The 21,060-nt window shown below is 41.4% G+C and overlaps 1 protein-coding gene across 4 annotated transcripts in view; it reads left to right on the plus strand.

Moving 5' to 3' along the window:
* Rcor1 (REST corepressor 1) overlaps nucleotides 1-21,060 on the plus strand; it is an 87,107-nt gene that overhangs the window by 26,027 nt on the left and 40,020 nt on the right. For 3 of the 4 annotated variants that reach the window (XR_013044549.1, XM_076551415.1, XM_076551413.1), the window contains one exon: nucleotides 20,607-20,690. Coding sequence is in view for 3 of the 4 variants with exons in the window: in XM_076551415.1 (XP_076407530.1) it covers nucleotides 20,607-20,690 (84 nt within the window). In the remaining variant the exon portion in view is untranslated. Of the gene's footprint in view, nucleotides 1-10,800; nucleotides 10,978-20,606; nucleotides 20,691-21,060 lie in introns of those variants that run through there. The other variant, XM_076551414.1, reaches the window with a different exon arrangement.

A 21,060-nucleotide genomic window follows, 5' to 3' on the forward strand; every position in this document is an offset into this window, starting at 1 on the left:
TTGCGATCAGAATTTATATATAAGCTGCTGAATTCTTTCTGTAGAGGCTCATTTTGGTTTCCTGCAGATGTTGAAAGTGCTGTTACTTTTAGAGTAAGTTCAGTCCTTCTACCTACCTAGTGAATTTAAGCATCTTTCATGTTCTTGGATCATTGGTATTTTTTCTTTCTGTTGGTGACCTTGGCCTATTTTGTTCAATTTTTTATTGACTATTAAAAAAAAATCTGTGTATTAAAGGAAGCAATTGCTAGGCATAGGAGCTCATGCTTGTAATCTCAGCTCTTGATGCAGAGGCAAGCGGGTTACTGCAACTTCAAGGCCAGCCTGTGGCATTTCAGGCCAGCCAGGGCTGCGTTCAGTAAGTAGCTCTGTGACTGAAACTTGATGGGGAGATGCTGTGTCAGGGCCAAAGTTTTAACGGAAACTTCTTTTTTATATAAGGTCTCACAGTATAGCCCAGGCTGCCTCAAGTTCTCTTTGTTGTTTAGGCTGACTTTGAACTCTCAACCCTCTGATCTTAGATTCTCAGTTAAAGTTTCGAATTTTATGTAGATAAATTTAACATATTTTTGAATTCTAGGCATTATTCTTAGTTTTTATTTGTTTGCCAGGAGAAAGATTTTTTTTTTCTTTTCTTTTTTTAAATTTTTTTCAAGACAGGGTTTCTCTGTGTAGCTTTGCGCTTTTCCTAGGACTCACTTGGTAGCCCAGGCTGGCCTCAAACTCAAAGAGATCCGCCTGGCTCTGCCTCCCGAGTGCTGGGATTAAAGGCGTATGCCACCACCACCTGGCATAATATGATTTTTTTTTAAAAAAATGTTTTGCTCATCAATAATTTCTTTTTGTGATTAGTATTTTTACAGCTTGTGTATAGCTAGAGTGTTCCTGCCTTGCTCAGTCAGGACAAATCTCTGTCACCCGCCAGTCGCACAGCTGCTCAGACCCAGCCAAGTAAACACAGAGACTTTTCAAACTGTATGGCCGTGGCAGGCTTCTTGCTAACTGTTCTTATAGCTTAAATTAGTCCATTTCCACAAATCTATACCCTGCTACGTGGCTCGTGGCTCACCGGCATTTTCACATGCTGCTTGTCCGGTGGGCGCCTGGCAGGTAGTGAGTCCTTCTGCCTTCCTGTTCTTTTATTTCTCCTCTCTGTTAGTCCCGCCTATATTTCCTGCCTAGCCACGGCCAATCAGGTTTTATTTATTGACCAATCAGAGCAATTTGACATACAGACCATCCCCCAGCACAGCCAAGTGCAGACCATCTCATACACCTGCACTCAGGCCTGTGGTCCTAATCATCCTCTATGTGGACCTGCTGGGTAAAGCCACGAGGAACCCGAGAATGGGCTCCCACAGGACATACAGAACATCCCATAGCACTTATGAAAAAGTTATTTAGCTTAAGTATGATGACCAACACATAACAAAGGTGAATGTAAGGGGGTTACAGGTTTGAGGCCAGTGTGGGTCACAGGGCAGCGTAAAGTGGTTTCTACCTTGTTTTCAAGTCATTTTGACAAATTTGCTACATCATAAATACCAAGAGATCTGTGCACCAATTCTGGTAGTAGAGCATGCGAAAAGCCATTGCCAGTTGAGGCACAGAAGTCACTGCTGAAGCTGTGGACAGGCAGCAGGTTTAGGAAAGGAGGTCATAATGAAAGGCTTTTTAGGATTTGTGGGGCAGGGAGAGGTGGCTTCTAATGGGAATGTACTGGACAGTATTTTTACCTTTAGAGCATTGCCTTCTACTCAAGTTGGGGATATGATTCTCTAGGGATTCTTTTCTTGATTCCTACAGCTGCCACTGCACTTTCATGACTGTATCCATGGGAACATGAGTAGGATAACATAAGTTTATAACTTGTTGCTAGGCAGATGTAGCTCACAATATATTCAAATGTTCTCATTAAAAAATGTTTGAAGGGCTGAGGTTTAACTCTGGTAGAGAGCTTGCCTAGGATGAAGGATATGGATTTGGTTCTCAGTACTGCAGATGAATGAATGAATGAATGAATGAATGATAGAAAGGGCAAAGCATTTGGTATTTGCTTTTAGTAGGGAAAGGAAAACAGGGCAGTTTAAAATTATAACTCCAAAATTACATAAATCTTTTGTGGTAGAAATGGCTAGTCTTGTTTTTTATTTGATTGGATGTTTAAAATGAAGGGAAATATCTTCAAACGTAGTCCCTTAGACATAAAGTTCTGGAGTGTGTAGAGTCAATGTGACACTTGGCCTGTCCCAGTGTGTAAATCAGATCTCAAAGTGGTCTTTTTCCCTAGATCTTCTGCCTCAGATTTGAACAACTATCAGGGGAGGTCTTATGGATATTAAGATGGCTACCTCTTTGGTTAACTCTTTTCAATTATAATTTTTGAGTAGGCAGTAACATCATTGATAGAAAGATGACTTTTTTTTTTTTTGTTTTTTTGTTTTTTTTCAAGACAAGGTTTTTCTGTGTAGCTTTGGTGCCTGTCCTGGATTTCGCTCTGTAGAACAGGCTGGCCTTGAACTCACAGAGATCCTCCTGACTTTGCCCCCCTCTCCCCCAGTGCTGGGATTAAAGGTGAGCTCCACCACCGCCTGGCCTTACTTTTTTTTAAAAGGCATATATGAATTGTAATTGGCTTCTAGTTATGTTGTCCATGTACAGTAAGTAATTCCTTTTTCCAGAGGCTGTCACACTTCTCATCCAATTGCAATCTTAGAATCATTTGATTAGTTATTTAATAGATACTATTTGTGCAGTTCTTTGTATTAGCCACTGTAATTGCTTTATAGGATGATTTTAGGAGCATTTACTATCAACTACATTTCACTGATAAGAAAGCTCAGTAGTACAGTACCAGAGGACTCAAGTTTGATTCCCAGTACCCACACCAAGCATTTCACAGTCACTTGTAACTCTAGCTCCAGGAGGTCTGATGTTTCTGGCCACTTCAGACACCTGCCCACACATCTACATGTGCGCACACATGTACACACACATCCAGGCACATGCATGTACACACAACTTAAAAAGCAAGGCTGAGAGATGTTAAGTAACTTGTATAGGGTTTAGCCTTTCTTGTCCAGCAGGTGATACTCTCTAAGAAAGCAGGGTCCATGATTCTGCTGTGTGCCCTGTGTTAAGTCAGTTTTTGTGGGGGTGGGGATATATGTTAATTGTAGGGTAAATTTAGGCTGGTTTTACAATAATGGTTGATACGTTTTCATTTATTAGCTTTGAATTTATATGTCTGTGACTCAAGCCTCTCTTTGAGTAGCTCTCTCTTTTTTGTTTTTTTCAAGACAGGGTTTCTGTGTAACAAGCCCTGGCTATCCTAGAACTCAGTCTGTAGACCAGGCTAACCTGAACTCAAAGAGATCCACCTGCCTCTGCCTCCCCAGTGCTGGGGTTGAAGGTGTATACCACCATGCTCGGCACACTTATTTGTATATTTAACAAAAGAACCTTACATAAAACATAAAATGTTTTAAAAACAGACTTTTCTGGACAATGAGACATGTCTGCTCCTGGCAGCAGCAATTACTTGAAGAAACTCTATATGTAGTTTGTTTTCTTTATGGCAAAAGTAGCCATTTGGGCAAGAAACTGCTTCTGCCTGGATTGCTTGATAATATGTTGTATAAATGGGACATACAGGACCCATAGGAAAATGACCACTGAGTTTTGACAAAACAAGGCAAAATGGTCCTTTAGGTTCCTGCTTTGCAGAAAGACTGCCAGCCATTCTACAGGACACAGGGAGAAGCAGCTGAGAGACTCTAGGCTTATAGGCTGAAGATGGATGCCCCAACAGTGATGAGAAACTTTGGGTGACTGTCCAGGCAGCCAGATGTCTCTGTCATTTCTAGAATTATGAAAGTTGCTTGCAGTACACTTCCTGTTTACTCAGGTAATATTATATCCTTCTGGGGTCTTTGTAGTTGAAGACTAGGTAGTGATAATTTTCATTGGTTATGATAAAAGATAAAATAGATATTAAACTTTAGACTCACAAATACAGAAGAGATGATAGAATTTTTTTTCCCCCCAGAGCTGAGGACCAAACCCAGGGCCTTGGGCTTGCTAGGCAAGTGCTCTACCACTGAGCTAAATCCCCAACCCCCTAGAATATTTTCTTTAAATTTGCCAAATACAAATAGACTAGATATTGTAACTGTAATTTTTGATAACTGTTCTATTATATAATTTTACTGTTAAAGATAAAACCTTCCTTTTTGATTAGACAGAAAAGAAGTGCTATGGGTTGTCTTTCTGTATGCAGTGATTGTGTTGCTCCCATTGGCTAATAAATAAAGCTGCGTTGGCCAATGGCAGGGCAGGATGGAGCCAGTGGGATAATCCAAGAGAGACAGTGACAGGAGAGAGGAGAGTGGGGGAGACGCCAGCCCGCTGCTCAAGGAGCAACAAGATGCCCGCAGAGTGGTAACGCACGGTGGCAACATGTAGATTAATAGAAATGGGTTGAGTTAAGCCATAAGAGCTAGCTAGCAGGAAGCCTGACCCATAGGCCACAGTTTGTAAGTGTCTACTTGGGACCAAGTGGTTGCAGGACAGGGGTGGGAGAGGTTCCTCCTGACCATGGGGCCAGGCAGGACAGGAGACTTCTGGCTACGGGTAGGCAGTGCAGACATATGGTACAAATTCAAAAGATGCTAAATGGTTTGCATGGTACGAATATCTTTTTCTTCATTCCCAGCCTCTGTTTCCTGTAGCTGGAAGCAGCCATTTTTACCTGATGTGCTGACTTCCTGAGGCTCCTGTTCAGGTATGAGAATGTCTGGGCTGCTGTGGCAGGTACAGAATGGTTCTGGAGCATTTTTTTCTTGTGAAGCTCCCTGGCATTCCTTCTCAGTATGTTTCCTATGGGCAGTTTTGCCTCTCAATATCTCCCCCGCCCCCACTGCCCCATACACACCCCTTTCTCATGACATCTCTGCCTTTGTAGTTTTTGTTTTGTTTCATAGGCCAGGAGGTAACTCAAGGCCTCTCAAATGCTAGACCAGGAGTCTGTCAACCTTAATCCTGCCCCTCTTTTGTTTGTTTGTTTGAGATAAGGTCTTCTGACTGACCTTGAGTTTGTAATTCTCCTGCCTCCATTACAAGTGCCATATGCATGTGGGAGAGAGAGAGATGGTCTTCTTTGTAGCACAAGCTTGTCTTGAATTAAAAATCCTCGTGCCTCAGATTTTCTAGAGCTGGGATTGCAGGTGTGTGCCATTACACTAATGCATTTTGCTTTGTTTTATAATTTTGTTTGACTGTAAACCCCCAAACAGTAGACATTTATGAGAATGGTTTCTGAAGATAGCTTTGCAGGATGGTCTGTGTTGAGTGGTGGATGTTGGGCATGTGGTAGATACAGGATTTTGCATGTGCATTCGACTTTGGTTGGAGCCTTTTAGGTGACTTCTTACTCTTATAGAGTCAGGTTTTTCTTTCTACCAAGTTAGTCATGAGCATTGATCTCAGGTTGTCAATCTTGGTGGCAAGTGCCATTGTCTCAAAAAACAAACAAACAAACAAACAAACAAACCACAAAAACAGCCCACAGGCCATTTCATTCTTCTTTCTTCAAGTCTTCAAGTCTAATATCAGGAATAGATTTTTTTTGTTTTTGTTTTTGAAGACAAGGTTTCTCTGTGTAGCTTTGCGCCTTTCCTGGAACTCCCTTTGTAGACCAGGTTGGCCTCGAACTCACAGAGATCCGCCTGCCTCTGCCTCCCAAGTGCTGGGATTAAAGGTGTGTGCCACCACCGCCCTGCTTAAAAACAAATCTTCGCATTTCCTTAGGGTTTTTTTTTTTTTTTTCCTTTTTCGAGACTGGGTTTCTCTGTGTAGCTTTGTACCTTTCCTGGAACTCCCTCTGTAGTCCAGGCTGGACTCACAGAGATCTGCCTACTTCTGCCTCCCAAGTGCTGGGATTAAAGGCGTGCGCCATCACTGCCTGGCTAGTTTCCCTTTTTATTTTAAGATAGAGGGCTGGATTGTAGCTCAGTGTTAACAGGTGCCAGGCTTTGGGTTCAATGGCTAGTGTCCCTTCTGCCTCCCCATCCCTGAAAAGGATAAAGCAGTATAGAGTTTGGGGAGCAGGGGGAATCTAATAGAGTGTTCACGAATGTGGATTAGTTACAGAAAAGTCATTTGTTATGATGCAGGGCTGTAAAGGTCTGATACACAGTGATACCCTATAATAGGCCATTCCACTCTTTGCTCTTTCATATTGTGTCATTCCCTAACAATTTAAGACTCAGAGGAAAGAAAATAGTTTCTCATTAGGAAGAGGAAACATTTAAGCCAGTATAGCCTGTAACCTAGTACTAGGAATTGGAATCATTAGGATTTCATGGTATAGGCCAGCTTGAGCTTCATAGTAATCAGACCCTAGACTCAAAAAATGAGATAAAAGAATTCAGTAACATAATTTACTTACTAAGTGTTCTGGGTGCTTTTCCAGAAGCGTGGGTTCTACTTCCGGCAACCACATGGTGGCTCACAACTGCCTGTAACTCCACTTTTAGGGAATCTGATGTCCTTTCTGGCCTTCTCAGTCACCAGACACACAGTGGTGCACATATATACAAGTAGGCAAAACACCCATATGCATAAAATAATAAAAATGTGTTTTGGGAGAAGCATATTTCGAAGCAGGCACACTGTTATCAGAGGAGACATGCAGTGACAGGCATCAAGCAGGGTCATCTATAGGTGACCCTGGAGGAGACAGCTGCCATGTTAGTAAGTATCCATGTTAGACCACAGGTCCTGCTGCCGTTCTCTCCCTGAAAACCAGGCCCTGTCTCCCTGTATATACTTCTATAGTGAGCGGACCTTACAGTTGCAGGTAAGGCCTGCTCTCTCTACTGCCAGGCCCAGGATGGTGTTGCTTTACAGCCAGACTTCATCAGTGCCTTCCTGACCTGGCACATAGACTGGGTCACACTGTTAACCTCTCCCTCCACCTTTGTTTTTTTGCTCTAACTGGAACTGATAACACTGAAGGGTCTGCCTCTCCTTTTACACCCTGTAACATGACAGGATTGCTTGTGCTCTCCTAATAGTCTGAAATTGAAGGGCCTGCCTCTTCCTTCAGGATCCCTGTCACATTGTCCATGACGGGTACCTCTCTTAATGAAGCTGCTACTTGGACTTGCATGAGGCTTGCTCACCCACTTCAGGTGGTGATGCTGCAGTTTTCCTAGTAAAGCTCGTCTGAAGGGTAATTTCACCTCAGCTCCCTTTCTGCAAACCTGACCTGTTTTTATAACTGTCATGTATGGAAACCTACTTCAAGCTGGACATTAGCTATTATTGCTAAGGATGACTGCATGTACAAGTCCTGCTTTGTTCTTTGCTTAGATTTGCTTTATGTGTTGTTTCCTTACAGGTTAAGTGCACCTGTCCCGACATCAGTCTGGTGCATGTAGTATCCACTGAACGGTTCCTTCAGACTGAGTCTCTTGTTGGACATTTGAGTTCATTCCAGTTTATTGTGTTATCAGCAACATTTGATGAATAACTGTGTAGTCCACAGTGACTATGTAAGTGACAGTATCTGTTTTTTTGAGATAAAAAGAAAGAATGGTGGTGGCAGTGGTGATGGTCACGCTGAAGGAAAAGTTCAGTTTAAACACATTGAGTTGGAGCCACTTTTGAGTGACTGTTGAATTATATGGCATTGTGCTGTGCAGTTAAATATTCCAAAGCTATTAACAGAAATGGTTGGAGAATCTCAAGTGTAAATGTGGTATAGGAAGAATAATTGCTACCAGGTTCAAAAGAAATACCCTGGAGAAAACGTGTCTAATCCAGGAGTAGAACAAAAGCAATCAAAAGTCAATTTAAATTTAATTTATTTGGGGGGCGGGGCTAGGGTTTCATGCAGCCCAGGCTGGCCTTGAACTTGCTGTATAGCTAAGGATGACCTTCAACTTCTGATCCTCCATCCTGAGAACTGAGATTATTGCCATTTATTGCAATTTATGCCATACTGGGAATTGAACGCAGGGTTTCATGCATGTTAGCAAGCGCTCTACCAACTCTGCTATATCCTAACTTACCCCTTTCCCCCTAAAATAAACAGTTTCACCTGCAGCCCTACTGACTTTAAAAACTTCCCTGCCTTAGCTTAATGCTGCTCTGATTACAGATCTGAGCTACCACACACCATGCACTTAATTTATTTATTAATTTTTTGGTGGGGCCAACTGTGCCTTTATTTCCTCTGTACCCATCCTTATTTTCTGTTTTATTCCCCCTTGCCCCAGATTTCCTTGCTTTTTGTTTCCCTTGGCTTGTATAGGAAGATCATTTTAGTTAGAAGAAAACCTGAGTGTGTCAGCTCAGTTTCCAGTGTGGTTAGCAGACCAGGAGTTGGCTGCATAGAAACTCTTAGGAGGAAAAGCACCATCAGGGAGTGAGGGGGTTGCATTTCAGGGGCCCCAAGTTGTAAGGGTTCTCCCACTTAGTTCCCAGACTTGTCAGTGTGGTAGACTGCTGTGGTGAAGGGAGGGAAACAGGTACTGCCCCCTTCCTAGAACTTTTCAGTGGTTAGCTACCTGTGCTCTTTATTAGCTCAACATTTATGAAACACCTGTAATGTGGCAGATACTAGAGATGCCCATGGCAAAGGACTGGAATTTAACAGTGGAGGCATTGGTATTATTCATGAGGTGTAACTAAACATGCACCACTGAACCATCTCTCCAGCCTCTGCGTGCACCTTAAGATGAAAACCCAAACAATGGAGAAACATACACAGCTGAGTTACAAATTGTATTTCTTTGTCCCAATCCGTTAGCCCACTTCTTGTCCTGGGAATTTATTGACTTTTTGTATTTTTTAAATCAAATTTTATACTTTTTTTTTTTTTTTAAAGATTTATTTATGTATTATGTGTTCTGCCTGTACATATCCCCACAGGCCAGAAGAGGGCACCAGATCTCATTGCAGATGGTTGTGAGCCACCATGTGATTGCTGGGAATTGAACTCAGGACCCCTGGAAGAGCAGTCAGTGCTCTTAACCTCTGAGCCATCTCTCCAGCCCCAAATTTTATACTTTTTTTTTTTCTTTTTTTTTAAAGATGTATTTATTTATGTATACAGCATATGTGACTACAGGCCAGATGAGGGCACCAGATCTCATTACAGATGGTTGTGAGCCACCATGTGGTTGCTGGGAATTGAACTCAGGACCTCTGGAAGAACAGTCAGTGCTCTTAACCTCTGAGCCATCTCTCCAGCCCCAAATTTTATACTTTTAAAATAACTGTGTTACAGTATCTCATGTCTTCAGTTTTCCTACCCCCCCCCCCGTCCCCCGTCCCCCGTCCCCCATCCCCCACATACTCTTTTTCTTTTTCTTTTCTGAGTACTTTTTGTTCTTTTGTTTTTGAGGCAGGGTCTTCTAACGTAGCCTTCACGGAGGTAATGTGTAACCGTGACTGGCCTTGCTCAGCCACTAGACAGGGTTACTCTGTATAGCCCTGGCTGTCCTAGAACTCACTCTGTAGACCAGGCTGGTCTCTAACTTAGAGATCCACCTGTCTGGGTGCTGGGATCAAAGGTGTGTGCCATCACCTCCTGGCATTTTTTTTTTTTTTTTTAAAGTAACATCTTTAGCCAGGTATGAACATACCTTTAATCTTAACACTATGGAAGCAGAGGCAGGGAGATCTCTTGTGAGTTCAAGGCCAGCCTGGTCTACATAGTTTCAGGACAGCCAAGGCTACATAGAGACCCTGTCTGAAACACACACACACACACACACACACACACACACACACACACACACACACACCCCTACCTTTAGGTTTTTCTAGGTGTGGCTGTGCCACTTGGGAGGCAAAGACAGGCAGATCTCTGCGAGGCCTACCAGAGTTCACAGTGAGACTCTGTCTCAAAAACAACAACAAACCCCAAACAGACAACCAGTCAAACTAACAAACAACAACAAAACAGCTTTGTGGCTGGAGATAAGGTTCAGTGGTTTAAAGTGCATACAGCTCTTACACATACCCCTATTTTGGCCAATTCACAATTGCCTGTAACTCTAGCTCCAGGAGATCTATTGGCCTTCTTTTGGCCTCCATGGATATCCACGTTTTGTGTACATGCACACACATAGGCACATACACACCAATAATAAAATTTTAAAAATAACAGCTTTATTGATATAATTCACTAAACACACAATTTATTTATTATCTAAATGTGGGATCCAGTGATCTTGATTGTATTCACAGATCATACACCTGTTTGCCAGTGGATAAAACATTCAGAATATGCCTACCATTTGTAAAGAATTCCTTGGCTGGGTGTGTTGGCACGCCCCTTTAATCTCAGCACTGTGGAGCCAGAGCTAGAGGCAGGCGGATCTCTGTGAGTTCAAGGCCAACCTAGTCTACAGAATGAGTTCCAGGACTGCCAGGGCTGTTACACAGAGAAACCCTGTCTTGAAAAACGAACCAAAACAAACAAACAAAAAAATTCTGGACTTAACAACAGTGATCTCATCGGCGGTGGTGGCGCACACCTTTAATCCCAGCACTCGGGAGGCAGAGGCAGGCGAATCTCTGTGAGTTCGAGGCCAACCTGGTCTACAAAGGGAGTTCCAGGAAAGGCACAAAGCTATACAGAGAAACCCTGTCTCAAAACAACAAAAAAAACCAAAAACCAAAAAAAAAAAAAAAACAAAAAAAAAAACAGTGATCTCCCATTTCTTCCACAGCCTCTTGCAACCACTAGTCTATTATGGCTTTTTAAAAATATATTTATTATTTCATGTGTATGATTATTTTGTCTGTGTATTTGCACCATGTGTGTGCCTGGTGCCTTTAGAGGTCAGAAGAGAGTGTTGGATTTCCTGGGACTGGAGTTACAGACAGTTGGGAGCTGCCATATTGGAGCTGGAAATCAAACTCAAGTCGTCTCCAAGAGCAACAAATTTTCCTCCAGCCCTAGTATGTCTTTATGATCACCTCTTCATACACTGTCAGGTTTTTGTTTTGTGACTTAGTGCTTTAATTTTGCATAGTACCTTATACTTTTTTATGGCAGTATAAACCATCTTACGGATATACTACATTTTGTGTTTTCATTTGGTTAATGGGCACTTGGGATCATTTTTGCTTCTTGCCTATTATTTTTAATGAATGGTGCTATGACTATTTATGTACAGGTTTTTGGGTGGCTGTATAGAGTGATTCCAATGTTTTGAGGAATCAGTTCACTTTATATTCCCAGTACTCCAGACAAATAACCCAATTTGAAAATGGACAAAGAGGCTAGTGAGATGACTCAGGAGGTGAAGGTGCTTGCCAGGCAAGTCTGAGGACCAGAGTTGAAGCGCACTCCTCGTTCAAGGCGGAAGGAGAGAACTGACTCCAGAGTTGTCCTCTGACCCCACCTACATGTACATACATAACAATGATAAATAATAACTTAAAAGCTATAAATATGGAAATGGAAAAAGATTTGAATTAGAAATTTGTCCAGGAAAGATGTTTACAAATTGCCAGCAAATGTATCTGCTATTTAGTATTCACCAGGGAAATCCCATCGAGAGACTACATCCTATTGACTTGAGCCAAAAGTCAGACAATAACAGGTATTGGCTAAGATGGGGAGAAATAGGAACCAATGTTACTGGGAATATAAAATGGAAGTTGATGTTCTCTTCCGTAACTGTTGACAAAATATGGCCCCGTGGAAGGACAGCTAATTCATGGTTTCAAATCATAATCAGGAAATATGCTAGAAGGATATTATAGGGCTAAATGATTTTAAATTGAACACTCTGTTATTAGGAAACATTAAATCATACATTCAAGATTTTTTTTTCTTTTTTGAAGGTTTAGTTTTGGTTATGTGTCTGTGTGGGTATGGTCATATGAGCACATTTGCCTGGGGAGGCCAGAAGAGGGTGTTGGATACTCTAGACCTGAAGTCACAGGCAGTTGTGAGCCACCCAGTGTAGCTGCTGGAAACTGAACTGGGGCCCATGCAAGAGCAGTATGTGCTTTTAACTGCTGAGCCATTTCTCCAGCCCAGTTTTACTGTGTGTGCATATGTTGTGAATGTGTGTATGTATGCATGTGTGTCCATGTACACATGTGCACATGTTCATGTGGAGACTTGAAGTCAACATCAGGTATCTTCCTTGATTATTCTTCACCAAAACTGAGGTATGTTCTCTGAATTTAAAGCTTGATGGCTAGTCTGGCTAGTCAGCTTGCTCCAGGGATTACAAGTGGCTGTCACTCTTTCGTATAGGCTCTGGGGATCCACACTGCAGCTCTCACACTTGTACAACAAGCACTCTGTCCACTGAACCATCTTCACAGCCTGTTAAACAGGAGTTTTTAAAATCACACATTATCAAAATTCAATCTAAAGCCATAATAATGTGGGGCTGGGTAGACTCAGAGGTTAAGAGCACCGGCTGCTCTTTCATAGGACCTGAGTTTGATTCCCAGCACCCGTATAGCAGCTCACAACCGTCTGTAATTCTGTTCCCAGGGGATCCAGCATTGTAAGCACTGAATGAGTGTAGTGCACAGACCTATATGTAGGCAAAACAGCTATACACAAAATAACAATGCATGGACTATTTTTTAGATAAATATCTACTAATTATTAATTTTAATAATTGTGAGGGATGATAGTAGGAAAATAATTATAGTCTCTGTTTTATGTAATTAAACCATTATGGTTCTGTAATAGTAGAAAACTTTGTACAGTAAAAATGCTGCAGTTTATACATACAGTAGTTTTTAATCTGAGTGGAGGTAATTGAGGCAGTGTTTGCGGGCATTGGGTGGTGTGATGATAGGCACAGCTCAGTATACACAGGGTGAGAGTTCAAACCAAGACTGCTTGCTAGACCAGAAACACCTCCAGTTCATTACGTGTTTGAATTTCAATTGATGTCTGGCTATTGTATGTTCAGAAAACTTTTTATTTGCTAAACTTTTAGAGACCCCATTTTAATACTCTGGGAAGGGCCAATTTTACTTTGATACTTATAAATAATATTTGTTATAATAGCATATACTTCCTTTAACTTGCATTTTGTAATGAAACTGGTGTAGAGCTAATTTTTGTTTTTAATTCCCTTAAATTCCAAGTTTATTTCATACCTGTCAATGAACATTAAAACTTTTTGTATATTTTATACTATACCAAGTTCTATAGTTACTATCCTAATGAGTCAAGGTTTCCTTGAGAGAGCTGTAGAGTATGTATGCACATGTCATACATGTAGATACTTAGAGGTTTATTTTAAGGCAATCATCTGATTGGGGAGCTGACAGATTTGAAATCTGTGGGGCAGACTTAAGGGAGGAGTTGAATCATCATTCTCAACACCTGCTTCCAAGTCCAGTATTTTCTTATAGACCCGCTTTCAGTGGATATGATGGAGCATAGACTCTGTTCCTTATCATTTGAGTGTAGATAGTAACCTGGTCTACCTAATGCTTGAAAGCAATACCTGTGTCATCTCACTAAGGGAAGAACCTGGGGATAGCTTGAGCTGAGGATTGGAAAGGCCAGCAGAGGCACAGTCAGTACCCCGCAAAAGTAAGCAGTGACACCAGTGTTCATGTGAAGCCTTGTCGTAGTGTCTCAAGGCCAGGGCTTTGACGGTGTACAATTTCTGCCACCATTTACACATATACCAAATGACGCTGTGGGGAGGTGTCCTGCTTTTTTTTCTTTTTTCTTTTCCTTCCTTCCTTCCTTCCTTCCTTCCTTCCTTCCTTCCTTCCTTCCTTCCTTCCTTCCTTCCTTCCTTCCTTCCTTCCTTCCTTCCTTCCTTTCTTTATTGAGACAAGGTTTCTCTGTGTAGCTTTGGAGTCTTTCCTGGAACTCACTCTCCAGCCCAGGCTGGCCTCGAACTCACAATCTTGGGCTACAGAGTGAGTTCCAGGAAAGACTCCAGAACTACACAGAGAAACTGTGCCTCCGAAAAACTAAAAACAAAAACAAAAACCAACCCAAAAAACCTGCAGTATTCTGTAGGTCTGACTAGGAGTGTGTACATTGCATCTAGGTGAGAAGTTGCTAGGGCACATTCATTACCCAATGTCAGTTCTAAGACAGCACTTGCACAACTATACTTCCTGTTGTTAGTGTGAGCCTTCTCTCTGTTGGTGCAGCTATTAGTAATTGTGCTTTTTTGTGCTTCTCGGTCCAGGCAGGTCTGAGTTTATTTTGACTCCTCCAAAAGTTGGCATCTGCTAATGGGAAACAACAGCCTTAGAGCTAGCATCTTTAGTGCTTCAGTTTGTATCTACAAACAGTGGAAGATCCTTTTTCCCATCTTATAGTTCCTGACTGTACACAAAGCAGAACTGAGGAACTTCTTCCCTTTCTCCTGCCCCTTCCTCCTTCTCTCTTTCTCTATAATTGAACTCATTATGTAGCACAGGCTGGCCTCAATCTCATGTTGATCTCCTGCCTCAGCTTAGTACTAGAGTTCTTGAGCTTTTCTTAATTCTCCTTCACCTCTGTCCTGGAAACCAGTGGTCTCTGCTGTGTCTCTCATTTTACCATTCTCAAAATGCTGTATGAATAGACTTTTGATCTTGACTTAACTTTTCTGTTGCTGTGAAGAGAAACCATGACAAAGGCAACTTATAAAAGAAAGTATTTAATTGGGAGCTTGCTTACACTTTCAGAGGGTGAGTGAGTCCATGTAGGGAGCATGGTGGCAAGCAGGCAGGCCTGTCGCTGGAGCAGTATGTCAGAGCTGACATCTGATCCACAAGGTGTGTGTGTGTGTGGGGAAGTGAATTATGATAAAGCCACTCAAAAATAAGCAGGCAGTCTTTATGAAGAATTAACTATTACCAAAAGACTAACCCAGGAAGCTCACTCTTCAGGGAAATAGAATTAGCACATGTTCTCAATGAAACGCACATGCAGCTGTTTACAGAGGCTTTATTTGGGTAGAGCCAGGGAGCAGTTAAGAGTGCTGACTGTTTTTCCAGAGGGCCCAGCATCCACATTGGGCAGTTCCCAAATGTCCACAACTCCCAGACATACACATATGTAAAATAAAAAGAAATGTTTTTTTTAAACATTTTAGGTATTCATTGGGGAATAAAATAAGTTCAAATAAATGAAGAGAATTGAATAAGAAAAAGAAAATGGTTCCTAATGTTCAGTTAACATAGAAGAGTATCTAGGGCTGGGTGTGGTGGTGCACTTCCATTGCTCAGGAGGTGAGGTCAGCCCTGTCTACATAGCAAGTTCTAGGACAGCCAGGGCTACATAGAGAGACCCTGTCAAAAAACAAAACAACAACAAAGAGACCGCATAGCCTGTCCACATTGGGGCACGAAGCAGATGTTACAAAGCTTCTGGTTGCTAAGTTTGGGAGATAGTTAGGTTCCTAGAGTGTGGAAGGGCAGCAGTGGCTGCAGGGAGTCACCCAGGAGCAGGAGTTCCACTCCCAGAGAGGAGACTTTCAGAATGTTTCTGTGTATCATTTGTATTATGGGAGTGCTCAGTACAGACAGCAAATGCCTACCTGTTGCAGGTGGACGGGAGCATGCATTCAGAAGGAAGGGCCGCCCTTGCATGCTACAGGAAAGGTGCTCTGTGAATCAGAGATTCTCTACACCTGCTCTGTTGGCAGTGCCACATCCACTTGGTCCACAGCCCTAGGTCTCTGGTGCCGAGTGATGCTCCATAGATCCCAGAAAAGTTGAGGACCCAGTGTCCTCAAAGCCAAGCTGTAGCTCTTAGAACTGGGGTGCTCTTCTTGGTATTGCACTCCAGGATGTGACAGGGAAGGAGTCTTGAGCGTGGGGTACTCTTGAGCTTGTGTTTTGGGTAGATATGAGCCTTGCAGATGGCAAGCATTAGACAGTACCTGTTAGATGAGCTGTGTATCTGTGGGGGTGGGGGAGTTGGCAGTCAAAAAACACACCCCATTTACTGCTGTACTTGAGTCACTCGTTGCTGGTGTTCTAGCTGACAGTATATAGTCTCAATACCTTAAGAACTATGCCTAGCCAGGGGGTGTCCAGCACTGGAAGGCAAAGACAGGCCGATCTCTGAGCTCGAGGCCAACCTGGTCTATAGAGAGAGTTCCAGGACTACACAGAGAAAGCCTGTCTCAAAAAACAAATGGAGAGAGAGAGAGAGAGAGAGAGAGAGAGAGAGAGAGAGAGAGAGAGAGAGAGAGAGAGAAGAAAGGAAGAAAGAAGAGAGAGAGACAGAGAAAGAAAGAAAGAAAGAAAGAAAGAAAGAAAGAAAGAAAGAAAGAAAGAAAGAAAGAAAGAAAGGAAAACTATGCCTAGCCATGCCTGCAGGTAGAGAGAGGCCTGTAGACCTAGCTACTTGGAATGCCTCAGCAGAAGGGTTGCTTAAAGTGTGATGACAGCTTGTGAGACCAAGTTCAGTGGTAAAGTGTTTGTCTGGTGGGTGCAAGGTACTAGGTTCAATGCTCAGTATCACTATAATATGGGAAAGTGGTTTTCCAGCTCATAACAGTGGCACAGTATATTTTGGCACAGATACCTGAGGATATTGGATTTCTAATAAATCACTAGGCTCTTGCCTTCTGACTCCTGCTCTGTTCTGATACATAGCCATCAAATTGAGATTAAGGACAATGGACTGCCTTCTATAGATTATGGTCCTGTTGTATCTAATGATACTTTTCTTAAAGCAAATTCACATTTTTTTTCCTGTGTATTTTTCTAAAAGTTATATAATTTTCTTGTTCATTTACAGAGTCCTTATTTTTCAAGGTACATTCTCATGCCTCAGCCTTCCAAATGCTAGTATAATAGTAGGTGTGAGCCACCACCACCTCGGCTTTTGTTTTGTTTTGAAACAGGGTCTCACTATGTATCCTTGACTGTCCTGGAACCCACTAAGTAGACCAGGCTGGTTGCAAACTCTTCAAGAGAAATCCTCCTGCCCCTCCCTCCTCCCTCCCTCCCTCCCCCCTCCCTCCCTCCCTCCTTCCCTCCCTCCCTCCCTCCCTCCAGTGCTAGGGTTGAAGGCATGACCACCATGCCCACTTTTTTGTTGCTCAAATTGTTCTAGATTTGGCTAGTAGAAGACAGAATTCATTGTTCTTTTAAAAATCTTACTTGGTGATATAACAAAACATTCTAGGGTCATCTTGCAAACTTGTGAGCCATGAAATAAAACATTTCAAGATATCTTAGTTATTTTATTGGAGACATGTTTAGAAGTCCCATCTGGGAGTTAATGTGCTTAGTTTTCCTCCCTTTAAGGCTTTCTCAGTAGACAGATGGGAACTAAATGTGTTGATGTACGTGCACACAAAGCCATAATTCTTGTGGTAATAGAACTCCTGAGTGCATGTTGTTACCAACAGTTCCTGCCCACCACCATGGGATTCTCTCTAAAAGCCTCGCCTTTCCTATATTTGTGACTCTTCTTTAGCTTAAGCATTTGGAGGTTCATTCATATTCTTATGTGTTTAGTTCATTTCTTTTTATTGCTCAGTTGTATTCTGTTGTATGGATATGTTACAGTTTGGAGAAACTGTTAGACTTTTCTCTCCAAAGTATTAGTTGCATTTCATTTTGCCACCATCAGTAAAGAAAGATTCATTTTCTCCATGTTATCACCAGACTTGGGCATTGTTTTAAATTTTGTACTTATATTTGTACTTAGATATCTCTCCAGCCCAAATTTTGTACTTTTTAGTAAGCATGGTATAGTAGTTACTCATAGAGCTTCAGTTTGCCTCTCCCCTATCTATGGTTTTTAACCTTACCCTTTCTCCTTTACTTTCCCTCCCTGCTTTCCTCCCTCGAAGGGTTGGTTAGAGGGTATTTTTGTTTGGTAGTGTAGCCATAAGTGCCCTCTGGTTCTGCCCGGCCTCATGGTCCCTCAGCTGCTTATAAAATAATCGTTCAGAGGCTTAATATTAATTACCAACTGTATGACCTATGGCAGGCTTCTTGCTAGGTAGCTTTATTATTTAACCCATTTCTATTAATCTATAAGTTGCCACATGGTCATGGCATTACTGATTTTGGCATCTTGCTGCTCCTTTGGCAGCGGCTGGCATCTCTTCTGCCTTTGCCTTTCTCCTCTTCTCTCTGTCTTGGATTTCCCACCTGCCTCTAAGCTGCCTTGCCATAGGCCAAAATAGCCTTATCTATAGCCAATGGGAACAACACATTTATAGCATACAGAAAGACATCTTACAACACTTCCCCTTTTCTATCTAATCAAAAAAGAAGGTTTTAACTTTAACATAGTAAAATTACAAATAATAGAACAGTTATCAAGCAGAAGTTATAGTTATAATATCTAGCCTATTTGTATTTGGCAAAATTAAAGAAAATATTCTATCATCTATCCTATATTTGTGAGTCTAAAGTTTCATATCTAATTTATCTTTTATCATAACCAATGAAAATTATATCTAGTCTTCAACTCCATCAAAGACCCCAGAAGGATCTTACCTTATATATCTTGCCTTATAATATTACCTAAGTAAACAGGAAGTGCATTGTAAGCAACTTCCAAAAATCTAGAATGACAGAGACATCTGGCTGCCTAGACTGTCACCCAAAGTTCCTCTGCAATGTTGAAGCATCTTCAGCCTATAGGCCTAGAGTTTTTTAGTTGCTTCTCCCTGTGTCCTGTAGAATGTCTGGCAGTCTCCTCTGCAAAGCAGGAACCTGAAGGACCATCTCACCTTGTTTTGGCAAAATTTAGTGGTCATTTTTTCCATGGGTCCTGTATGTCTAGCCGATACAACATTTTGTCAAGCAGTCCAGACAAGAACAGTTTCTTGCCCAAATGGCTAACTTTTGCCATAAAGAAAGCAAACTCCATATGGAGTTACTTCGATGCCCATCATCTTCTTTGAAGTAAATCGGTGCTGCCAGGAGCAGACGTGTCTCACTGTCCAGAAAGTCTTAAAGTTTTTAAAACATTTTAAATGCCATATTCTGTAGGTCTCTGAAGTATTTGAAAATTATCTACCTAATTGAAATCTATGAATATCTAGAAAATTTAACATGACTATAAGTTTATCATAGATGTCTAATTATTAATCTGTATTTCTTAATTATACATGACAATGTCAAATGAGCTGTACAAACATAATACATTAAACAAGAGTAGAAATATATATACAGTATAACAAAATTAACTTTAAATTTTTATCAATAATCTAAAATCCATAGCAATGTAAAACATTTCAAACAAATTATTGCTCTTTAAAAGTAGATTCAACAATCTACCCTTTTATTCTATTCTATCTATACTATCCCCCTTTCTTTTTTAGAAAGAGATTGTATTTATAATCAACCCCCTTTAAATAAAAATAAATATTTATAAACAATATTTTGGGAATTTAAGCATAGCTTCTCCTACTACATCCTGCTGGTTGGGGGCACTGGCAATCTAATCTGGATCCTGAGAAAATTAAGAATTACAGTTAAATCTTGGTTGTAGTAGTCTGTGATGCTGTATCAATCTTTCAGGGGTTCTTGGTTGATCAAACCATATTAGCCTGGAAGCAATCCACGGGTTCTCATCTACTGTGGAAACAAAACCCTAAACAAAGACCGACATCCATAGATAGGATCTTGCTCTATAGTTCTGACTGGCTGGGAACTTCCTCAGCCTCCTAAATGTTGGGATCATAGGCATGCACAACCACACTCAACTTTTGCTAAACACATTCTGTGGTGATAATATTGTTTTTGTTTAAATGTTTGTCTGCTCCAGAACTCACCTTAATATCTATAAGGCCAATATATTGGGAGGTGGGTCTTTCAATAGGTTAAGAGGCCATGAGAGTTTCACTCATGAATGGGTTCAGTGTCTTTATAAAAAAGGTTTGGGCAGTGGGCTGGATCTCTGTTAATTTTTTTTTTTTTTGATTATGGAGAATGAACATTTTTATAAACTTTAGAATTATTTTAAAAGGCATTCTGGGCCAGGTGTGGGGGTGCATATTTTAATCTTAACACTTGGTAGACACAGGCAGGTAGGTATATTTCTGTGAATTCAAGACCAGCCTGGTCTACATAGCAAGTTCCAGATCCATCAGGAATACATTCTGAGACTCTGTCTCAACAAATAAAAACTAAAAAGACATATTCAAAGGCACATGCTATTCTACTATTTGTTACACTTCTCTCTTTTTATCCTTTAGACCAGTGGTTCTCAACCCTCCTGATGCTGGGACCTTTTCATGTTGTGATGACCCCCAACCATAAAATTAGTTTCCTTGCTACTTCATAACTGTAATTTTGATACTGTTATGAATCATATGCAGGATATGCAGGGTAGTCTTAGGAGGCCCCCATGAAAGGTCATTCAACAACCCCCCCCCAGGGTCACAACCCACAGGTTGAGAACCACTGTTTTAGACTCTGTTCCATTTCCATATTAGTAATTTTAGTGGACTTTATGAATTTCCTAAGATACTGTTTTAAAGTTATTATTATTGTAAGGTGAAGGGTAGGTGGTGATGTCATATTCTAAGTCTTAGAAGATCAGAATAGTGGTGATATTTACTGTTGTTACAGCTACTAACTTATAATAATACAGTTTTTATTTTCTTTCTACTAAGCCAAACTGGCAAGGCGCAGTCAAGAACGAGACAATCTTGGCATGTTGGTCTGGTCACCTAATCAGAATCTTTCAGAAGCAAAACGTAAGTCTTGAAGCTCCTTTATTTCTCATCTTTCTTAGGTAATGCAAAGTCTTAAAGGCATCATTGTAACGTAAAGTCTTTCTCTATTACTGCTCTCTCACAGTTTTAAAATACAGACAGAGGCAGGCGGATCTCTGTGAGTTTATTTAATTTAAATGTTTCCAGCCTGTGATTTCATTATCTTTTACATATTCCCAAATGCTGTGTAAGGTAGTAAGGAATGTAGCTAAGGACACTGAGTAAGAGTAGAAAGGAGCCGGGCGGTGGTGGCGCACGCCTTTAATCCCAGCACTCGGGAGGCAGAGGCAGGCGGATCTCTGTGAGTTCGAGGCCAGCCTGGACTACCAAGTGAGTCCCAGGAAAGGCACAA

This window comes from Peromyscus maniculatus, chromosome 14 (assembly GCF_049852395.1).
Source record: "Peromyscus maniculatus bairdii isolate BWxNUB_F1_BW_parent chromosome 14, HU_Pman_BW_mat_3.1, whole genome shotgun sequence".
NCBI lineage: Eukaryota > Metazoa > Chordata > Mammalia > Rodentia > Cricetidae > Peromyscus > Peromyscus maniculatus.